At 39.3% G+C, this 10,398-nt stretch overlaps 2 protein-coding genes across 2 annotated transcripts; one reads left to right on the forward strand and one right to left on the reverse strand.

The window, feature by feature from the left end:
• Positions 1-353: 353 nt before the first annotated feature.
• On the forward strand, positions 354-1,415 carry LOC132181633 (F-box protein CPR1-like). The gene has a single exon (XM_059594884.1). The coding sequence runs from the start codon at positions 354-356 to the stop codon at positions 1,413-1,415; it is 1,062 nt and encodes a 353-aa protein (XP_059450867.1).
• A 2,354-nt stretch (positions 1,416-3,769) lies between these two features.
• Positions 3,770-4,358, reverse strand: LOC132183313 (chaperone protein ClpB1). The gene is made up of 2 exons (XM_059596724.1): positions 4,234-4,358; positions 3,770-4,129 (listed from the first exon to the last, which is right to left on the reverse strand). The coding sequence occupies exons 1-2, from the start codon at positions 4,327-4,329 to the stop codon at positions 3,827-3,829; spliced, it is 399 nt and encodes a 132-aa protein (XP_059452707.1). The 5' UTR covers positions 4,330-4,358; the 3' UTR covers positions 3,770-3,826.
• Between the last annotated feature and the right edge of the window lie 6,040 nt (positions 4,359-10,398).

A 10,398-nucleotide genomic window follows, 5' to 3' on the forward strand; every position in this document is an offset into this window, starting at 1 on the left:
TCAATCAATTTTTTTTTTTTTTTTTCTTCCCTACCTCACCTTAAGCAATATATATATTCTCTTTCTTCTTTTTTTTCTCTTCCAATTTCACATAACCCGCGTTACAGTGAGCCTTCTAGCCAATTTTATTTCTTTCTTTTCTCTTCCAATCTCACATAACCCAAGTTACAGTGAGCCTTCTAGCCAACTCGATCCCCCCCAGTTTTACGTCCCTCCTTCCCATACCTTCCACAATATTTCATTCTCCTTTCCTACCTCACCGCAAATACCTTACCTTTTCCCTGCCTTTTCCCTTGAGCAATCCTTTGCTTTCTTTCAGCAGCAACGCCGATTCACAGCTAGTAGTTGGAGCCATGACCGGTTATTTACCCGAAGATTTGCTCAGAGAGATTCTGTTGAGGCTACCGGTGAAGCACCTCGTTCGTTTCAGGTCGGTAAGCAAATCCTGGTCCGCCTTACTAAAAAGTCGTGATTTTACGACCACCCACCTCAACCGCTCTGCCAATCACGGCTGTCACCTACTTGTTTACGGTCTAAGAGATAAACGCGATTCGCTGAGCCTGATATCGGGCAAAGCACTCGATGTGGCAGTCAAGATAAAAACTCCGGAAAAAGGAATGGTGATGGGTTCTTGTAATGGTTTAGTCTGTTTATATAATGGCAAGAAGAATATTACGTTATGGAATCCTGCTACAAGAGAACACAAGATTCTGCCTACACTTGGCATCGACCCCAACTCCCCAAACACGTTGGGGATCGACGACATCGTAGGATTTGGTTACCATCTTAATGATTACAAGGTGGTGAGAATTTTGTATTTTGACGATGAACCTTCAGATAGTGCCCAAGTTGAGGTGTACTCGACGAGTACAGGTTGTTGGAGAGTATTCGATGCCATTGTGCCGTGTGTTATCAGGAAGCTTAACTCTTCGGTAATCTTGAAAGGAGTGCCATATTGGATTGGTTGTTACTTCACGAGTAATATTCGTTATAGGGAAAGTGTCGTATATTTTGACATGGGCAAGGAGGTGTTTCGGCATGTGCACACGCCGTCAGCCGCGGAAGGTTCTTATTGTACTTACGGCAAGAAGCTCGGGGTATTGAATGAATCCCTGGCTATAATCTGCAATCATTGCACTACTGTGAGCAATTTCGTTGACATTTGGGTGATGATGAAAGATGATGATGGGGTTGATCACGAGCGTTGGATCAAAGTGCAGAGGATTGGACCCTTTCCAAGTTTTAGGATGCTGCTGGGGTGTTGGAGAGATGGCGTGCTCGTATGGCAGAATGATAACGATGAGTTGTTGGTTTATGATCCTAATATCAACGCAGTAAACAAACTTTCACCTTATGGGGTGGTTCCCACGCTTTCCCGCGTTTTTACTTACATGGAGAGCCTAGTTCCTCTGTGAGGAAATAAAGATATGTAACAGAGCCCAAATTTGGTCTTTTATGTTCAATCTGATCATCTTATCTTATTTATCAAACCTTAATTTCTCTATAAATATTATTATTGTAATATATTTCAATAATCCTCATCTGCATGTAAACATTTGAATTCAAATAGAATTTGATCACTTTAAATATATTCTTATCTTATAGATAAATCTAAAGTTCAAACGGGTACTTTAGTTAAGATTGATTACTATAAAGAGACGTAACTTATCACTCGATCAGTCGAGTACGAGGCAAAACAATTTTTTCAATCACTTTATATTCTATTATAGTTTTTATCAATATCTTTATCTCTTTGCTTCCACTCTCTTTAGTCTTTTCACTGATTTATATATATATAAAGTTTCATGCATTAAACCTTCAAGTGCATGAAATAATTAATTGACAGAGACATGCTACTAATTAATATCTACTTAGGATCAGAAAAATACTAGGAAAGCACTTAGAATTTTCCTTTTTATTTAGTTGCAACAAGCATGAAAAACGCTCATAGGTTAATTTTACGAGGAATTGAACTAATTTTGAAATTTTAATAAGTAATTAACTCAACTTCTTTAATTGATATGGTTGAGATATGCTACTAGCAATAGCAAATTAATGAAGTACATACATACTATGTCATTGAGTTATTGGCTCGTTTGGCAATATTTTTTTAGAACAGTTTATATATATTTGATTAAAGTAAAATTATTAACAAATAAATCAAAGCACAAAATATTTATAAACTACATCATAATTAAAAAGAAAAAAAAAATCATCTAAAAACGTTTGAGAGAAGCAAACTAATCCAATTAAACGAAGAATCATCATATATATGATGTTTGCAGCACAAGATATATATATATATTCTTGTTTTTGTGTAAAGCACGATCAGAATAAAGCCTTGCAAAATATTTTCTTATTTTATTTTGTCATACCTAGTATTAATTTATTTAATAGTCCTTGCAAAAAATTGACACCAAGCATTTCTCTTGTTAAAAAGAAAGACAAAAAAAAATTCAATCGTAGATTAATACGGCTATGTCAGCATAATGAGATAGTGGTGAGATAGCGTAATGATTACATAACAGTTACAAAGGCCATTCATTTAATAAAAAATGAATTTAAGTGCAAACTGGACGGGAGTTCAAAAGAAAAAAAAGAAAAAATTGTCTTAATACCCATTCATTTAATCAAACAAATTTTTTAACCCATCCCAAAAAGGGGTAATTAGAGGGATGAGATGGATCAGAAATTGGATTGATCCGGCTCAACTAGACCCAAAATAAAAATGGCCCATATGCCAATGTGGAGTTAGTTTTAGATTGAGGCGCCAAATTGCTGACTCAAAGATACCTAAAAAATAAGAAGTCAAAGATTCATCATCTCTGCTTGTGACTCGCAAAAACGATGCAACCTCACCCCACTAGGCCCCGATCCCAATCCAGCCATGGCGTGATTAATGGCCCCATCCCACCGTGAGCCGCGCGCTACATCTCTTTTCTTTCTTTCTTGAATTTTCGTTTCTTTTCTGTTATTGATTTTACGTATATTTAGTCTTTGTTGGATTGCTTGCACTAGGGGCATGTTTAGGGAGGGATCTAAATTTGTGAAGTTAGTGAGGGAGTACAACAACGGAGAATTATATGATCGTTTTAAGCAAACACTGAAAGATTACATACAACAAAGGTTCTTTCTTTTTTCTTCTCTATATCTTTAATTGTTACTTAATTAATACTCAATTTCATTTATATTTGTATTAATTGCCTCTTTCTTCTGCTTTTTCCTTTGCCAACATCTGTCTAGAGTTTTCTTAATTTTATCTTAAAATAAAACAATAATATTCTGTATTTGACGAGGCTTCCATTTTACGTGTCAAAATTACCATTAAATGGAGCCTACTCGTAAGCCTCTAAGATTTAATAATAGTAAATTTGAAAAATAGAACTATGGAAGAATGGCCACATCACCTAAGGTACACGGGTAAAATAAGAGTTGAGTTGTAGCATTATGTTTCTCTCTCTCTTTGCTAATGGAGGAAATCACTATATATACATTGTGCATTGTGTAGGACAGTAGGAGTGGCGTGGGTGGAACTGCGTGGAGGAAAATTAAGCAGTTGATAGTGGATCGCAGTGAACTTCGTAAAGGTTTAATGATCAAGCAAACAAGTCAACTCTTAGAGCTGACCCTCATTGGCTAAAATATTAAAAAAAAATTAAAAAAAATTAGAGAAACACATTTTTAAGCAACCAAGGTCAAACTCCAAAATGGTGTGTTTAACTCCGACGCAGGGATAAATTCGTCACAAGAAAAAAAACATTTTTTTCCCATATTATAACCAAAAAAACTCATTTACTTTGCATCTTTTCCTTAAAGAAGAACAATCTTACTCGTCCATCTCATCACCGTCATCAATTTCCTGGTTCTTGATCTTCTTCACTGCCTGAGCAGCATCATTTCTTGGGCCATTGGCATTGGGGACTTGAATCAACACATCTGTTTTCAGACTAGTGGCAGCATTAACAAACCCTCCATTCTTCTCCACCCTATACACCAAATCACTCCCGTTTGGCCCAGGTTCTATATAAACAGTTGAGTTTTCATCAATCTCTTCCCTTATAAGCATTTTTGAGAGCCCCGTCACCACATTCTTCTCCAACCACCTCCTTATAGGTCTAGCACCATAAACCTGAAAACAAAGAAAACATTACCATTGTTCAGTATCAGTATCAGTATCTTGATGCAAGCTAAAAGTAAACCAGATTTCAGCCTCAAGCACCCAATGACACTAACCGGATCATAGCTTTCCGCCAATACGTAGTCCAGCGCCGCATTGGTTACAGCCAAGGCAACTCCCCTCTCAGCAAGGCGGCTTTCGACGTCCTTCATCTGTAACCTGGCTACCTTCTTTAGCAGCTCATGCGAGAGAGGATCAAATACCACAATCTGGTCGAGACGGTTAAGTAACTCTGGCCTGAAGTGCTTCCTGTTAGGGGTGAACACCAATTTCAGATGCTCAGCGGAATTAATCTACCCCTCTTTGTGCAAATTAAATAGTAACACAATAGCAAAATAATAATCAAGCAAACCCACAAGCAAGACACCAAGATTTTTACGTGGAAAACCCTCCAATGCGAAGGTAAAAACCACGGGACCTAGTCCAGTTAAATCTTCCACTATCAACAATAATGAGTTTACAATTTGTCTTCCCTAGAGAAATATCTAGAGGTTATCACCACATCAAGAATACATGCATTCTTGGATTAAACATAAATTCATCACCCTAAAGTGGATTCCAACAAGAATAAAGAAAGATCTCACCAAGTAGGTATTAGCAACCAAGCGATTGGAGAGGAATTCCAACGATCGACACCAGTCAATACGTAGCACTCGTCGTCAGGAGCAACACTCTAAAATTGCATCAAGATCGGACCACAAACGAACCTCCAATCTCTGACAGATGTGAATAGGCGAAACCCTTTTTTTTTCTTTTTCTTTTTCTTTCTCTCCTTGCGCCGCACTCTCCCTGTACGCAGCACTCCTTCTTTTTCCTTTTTATTATTTTTGTCTTACGTGACTCACTTAAACACTCACCATGTATTAGAATCTTACTACAAACAAAACTCCTTGTTTTGTTGTAGCCTATGTGGTCCCCACATAAGAGGGACCACCCAACAATCTCCCCCTCCCGACTATGTGGGGGGCTCCACCAAGCCCGCCGCGCTTCTGTAAATTTCAAGCTTTTGCATAGGCAACGATTTAGTCATCATCTCTGACCCATTATCATCAGTATGGATTTTCTCAATCTGTAACAGCTTATCCTCCAGTGCATCACGAATCCAATGACACTTAACATCAATATGTTTCGATCTTGAATGGAAAGTTGAATTCTTACTGAGATGGATGGCACTCTGACTGTCACAGTAAAGCACATACCTCTCTTGCTGTAGACCCAGTTCTTGTAAGAACTTTTTCATCCATAACAATTCTTTAGCCGCTTCAGTGATAGCAATGTACTCTGCCTCTGTGGTAGACAAAGCAACACACTTCTGCAATCTGGACTGCCATGACACTGCTCCCCCTGAATAAGTAATCAGGTACCCTGAAGTAGATTTTCTAGAATCAATATCCCCAGCCATATCTGCGTCTGTAAACCCATCAAGCACCTGTTGACCACTGCCGAAGCACAAACATACTCTCGAAGTACCTCTGAGATACCTGAGAATCCATTTCACAGCTGCCCAATGTTCTTTGCCAGGATTAGAAAGGAACCGACTAACAACTCCAACTGCATGAGCGATATCAGGCCTCGTACACACCATGGCGTACATCAAGCTACCCACGGCTGATGCGTAAGGCACTTTCTTCATTTCATCTTTTTCTTTCTCACTTGTAGGACTTTGCTTTGAACTCAACTTCAAATGCCCTGCAAGTGTAGAGCTCACCGGTTTTGCCTTGCTCATGTTGAACCTGTCCAATACCTTCTCGATATAACTCTCTTGTGATAGCCACAATTTTCCTTTCTTCCTATCACGAGAGATCTTCATACCAAGGATATGCTTTGCGGGTCCCAAGTCCTTCATAGCAAAGGACTTACTCAATTCTTTCTTCAATCTGTCAATTTTACTAGTGTCACGACAAACAATCAACATGTCGTCCACATACAGCAAGAGAATAATAAATTCTCCATCAGAGAATTTCTTCACAAACACACAATGATCTGCTGTAGTTCTCTCATACCCATGATCAACCATAAAAGAATCAAACTTCTTATACCACTGTCTCGGTGCCTGCTTGAGTCCGTACAAGCTCTTTTTCAACCAACACACTAAGTGTTCTTTGCCTTTAGTTGTGAACCCCTCTGGTTGCTCCATATAAATTTCCTCCTCCAAGTCACCATGAAGGAAAGCAGTCTTCACATCAAGCTGTTCGATCTCCAAATTCATTTTGGCAGCCAAACTCAAAACAACTCTGATAGAAGACATCTTTACCATGGGTGAGAAAATTTCATCAAAATCAATGCCCTTCTTTTGACCGAACCCCTTTACAACTAGTCGCGCCTTGTACCTTGGCTGTGATCTGTTTGGTTCAATCTTGCATCTGAACACCCATTTGTTCTTGAGTGCTCTCTTGCCCTTAGGCAGTTTCACCAAATCATATGTGTGATTCTCATGCAAGGATTTCATCTCGTCTTGCATGGCTTCTAACCATTGATTTTTCTGGTCATGTAGCATAACCTCTTGATAACTTTCTGGCTCTCCCCCATCAGAAAGTAGCACATACTCATTGACTGAGTACGTTCTGGAAGGCTGTCGGTTTCTGGTAGATCTTCTCAACTGAATCTCAGCGGCTGGTTCTGAAGAAGCTTGCTCTAGATGCTTTTCTGACTCCACATTATCAATTGTAGGCTCACCATTTTCACCAACTGTATCAACCTGTTCTTCTTGTACATCTCCCATGTGTTCATCATGTATCACACAAGGAGGAATAACTGGATCCAAATCAACACGGTATTCACTCAGAGACTCTGCCTTTTTCTGATCCAAGTCTTCAATGGTTTGATCTTCAAAGAATACGACATCTCTACTTCGTATGATTTTCTTATTAACTGGATCCCACAGTCTGTAACCAAACTCCTCATGCCCATAACCCATGAAGATACATTGCTTGACTTTGCTATCAAGCTTTAACCTCTCATCTCTAGGAATATGGACGAATGCCCTGCAGCCAAACACTCTCAAGTGCTCAAAAGAGACATCTTTCCCTGTCCAAACCCTTTGAGGAATGTCACCATCCAAAGGAACTGAAGGAGAAAGATTTATCAAGTCAACTGCTGTCCTCATTGCCTCACCCCAAAAATGTTTAGGCAATTTTGCATGAGAGAGAATACACCTGATTCTCTCACAGATGGTTCTGTTCATTCTCTTTGCTACTCCATTATGCTGCGGAGTCTTGGGTACAGTTTTCTCAAGCCTGATCCCATGGCTTTTGCAATACTCTTCAAACGGTCCTCTGTATTCACCACCATTGTCTGCACGGACGCATTTTAACTGCCTTCCAGTTTCTCTTTCAACCTTCATATGAAAGACTTTGAACACACCCAATACCTGATCTTTGGTTTTCAAAGCAAACACCCATACCTTTCTAGAGTGGTCATTAATAAAAGTTACATAATAAAGTGCACCACCTAGAGTTTTAGTGTTCATAGTGCAGACATCAGTGTGAACTAAATCAAGAATATTAGACTTTCTTGATGAAGAAGATTTTTGAAAAGAAACTCTTCTTTGTTTTCCAACAAGACAATGAGTACAGGGCATTAGTGACGTACCTTTATTATTAGGTAGGAGCTGTTCCTTGGCAAGAATCTGAAGTCCCTTCTCACTCATGTGACCAAGCCTCTTGTGCCATAGCTCAGTGGAGTTTTCATTCTCAACAACAATCGCATCTCCCTTGACTAGTCTTGCAGCTGTCTTGTAGAGAGTGTTGTTCTTCTTTCCCCTGGCTAAGATAAGAGAACCCTTGGTCAGTTTCCACTGTCCACCTCCAAGGTAATTGTGGTAGCCTTCATCATCAAGTTTTCCAATAGAAATCAAGTTGAAGCGCATTTCAGGAACATGCCTAACATCCTTGAGAATCAATTTGCACCCAATGTTGGTTTCTAGCTGTATATCTCCCATGCCCACAACTTTACACTTTGCTTCATTTCCCATCCTAACCCAACCAAAATCGCCACTGGTGTAGGAAGAGAAGAAATCTTTATGTGGAGTAATATGAAAAGATGCTGCTGTATCAACTACCCACGTAGATTCATCACATGCGAGATTAGCATAAGCTTCATCAAAAGCAAATACCACATCACCATCAGATGCAATTGCTGCAGTGTCTTTTTCTTCTTGACGTTCTTCGTCTTTTCCTTTCAACTGTTCCCTCTTAAACTTTCTGCAATCTCTTCTTATATGCCCAGGCTTGCCACAGTGAAAACATTTTATGTCCATTTTTGAATAGGACTTTCCTCTTGACTTGTCACGATTGTCATACCTGTGAGGTTTTCTGCTTTTACTTCTCCCCCGCCTTTCTATAACAAGTGCCTCTGAATGAGAAGAAATACCTTGCTCTTTCCTTCTTGCCTCTTCATTGAACATGCTGTCTTTTACCATACCCATAGTTATCACACCATTGGGAGCCGAATTACTGAGTGACACCACCAACGTTTCCCAACTATCTGGCAAAGAACTCAACACAAGTAATGCTTGCACCTCATCATCTAGTGCAAGTTTCATGGTAGACAACTCGTTCAACATTCCCTGAAAATTACTTAGATGCTCCGTAACACTATGCCCATCTTTGTACTTCAAATTCACAAGCCTTCTTATCACAAAGGCTTTGTTTTGAGCAGTCTTTCGTTCATAAAGACTCTCTAACTTCTGCCAAAGACCATAGGCATCAACTTCTTTGGCTACGTGATGAAAGACACTTTGATCAACCCACTACCTGATATATCCAACGGCTTTCCTATTCAATTTCTTCCAATCATCGTTGGTTACAGCAACTGGTTTAACACCTTTCAATTCAATGGGGTCAAACAATTCCTTGCAATACAAAATATCTTCCATCCTAGTCTTCCAAATTGAATAATTGGAAGCTGTGAGTTTAATCATGCTATTAGATGACTCTTCCATTTAATTCACACAAGAACTCCACACAAACAATGAACCAAAGGCTCTGATACCACTTTGTTAGGGATGAACACCAATTTCAGATGCTTAGCGGAATTAATCTACCCCTCTTTGTGCAAATTAAATAGTAACACAATAGCAAAATAATAATCAAGCAAACCCACAAGCAAGACACCAAGATTTTTACGTGGAAAACCCTCCAATGCGAAGGTAAAAACAACGGGACCTAGTCCAGTTAAATCTTCCACTATCAACAATAATGAGTTTACAATTTGTCTTCCCTAGAGAAATATCTAGAGATTATCACCACATCAAGAATACATGCATTCTTGGATTAAACATAAATTCATCACCCTAAAGTGGATTCCAATAATAATAAAGAAAGATCTCACCAAGTAGGTATTTGCAACCAAGTGATTGGAGAGGAATTCCAACGATCGACACCAGTCAATACGTAGCACTCGTCGTCAAGAGCAACACTCTAAAATTGCATCAAGATCGGACCACAAACGAACCTCCAATCTCTGACAGATGTGAATAGGCGAAACCCTTTTTTTCTCCTTTTTCTTTTTCTTTCTCTCCTTGCGCCGCACTCTCCCTGTACGCAGCACTCCTCCTTTTTCCTTTTTATTATTTTTGTCTTACGTGTCTCACTTAAACACTCACCATGTATTAGAATCTTACTACAAACAAAACTCCTTGTTTTGTTGTAGCATATGTGGTCCCCACATAAGAGGGACCACCCAACATGATGTTGGGATTTGTAGAAATTACACCCTTATTGAAGTACCTGGCTCCAATGACCTTTGCATTACAAAAGGAGGAGTTGAAGTTTTGTCCTACCTCACATGTTCCATTCCACTTTTCTGGAAGTTTTTTAGGCATTCCTTTGTCGTTGAAGCTCTCACTCTCAGGCCACACCCCAGAGTCGATGACACCAACAATGACATCTTCGCCATATTTCGAAGTCGGCCATAGGCCTGTGGAAGGATTGAGGGAGAGGAACTCAGGTGTGTAAGTGGTATCAAGTGTGAGAATGCTATCTCTATAAGCTGAGATGAACCCCAATGATTTTCTTAAAGCCTCTAGTTCATGTGAAGAGAGGAGAGCACAAAAACCACTAAAAGCATGATCATAAGTATATAAAATTAGTGATGGTGAGGATTGGTAATTATGGAATGAGGCAGGATTTGTATACTTGAGAGAATCAATGATGGAGGAGTACCAATTGTGATGATTAGTGAAGACTTTAGGCATGAGGGATGTGTCCATGTGGACAATA

This window comes from Corylus avellana, chromosome ca5 (assembly GCF_901000735.1).
Source record: "Corylus avellana chromosome ca5, CavTom2PMs-1.0".
In the NCBI taxonomy this organism is placed as follows: domain Eukaryota; kingdom Viridiplantae; phylum Streptophyta; class Magnoliopsida; order Fagales; family Betulaceae; genus Corylus; species Corylus avellana.

Coding starts and splice junctions, on each gene's coding strand:
- LOC132183313 (XM_059596724.1), bottom strand. CDS start 4,329: ATGAAGGACGTCGAAAGCCGCCTTGCTGAGAGGGGAGTTGCCTTGGCT. Junction 4,130..4,233: donor TGGCGGAAAGCTATGATCCG/GTTAGTGTCATT, acceptor CTTTGTTTTCAG/GTTTATGGTGCTAGACCTAT.
- LOC132181633 (XM_059594884.1), top strand. CDS start 354: ATGACCGGTTATTTACCCGAAGATTTGCTCAGAGAGATTCTGTTGAGG.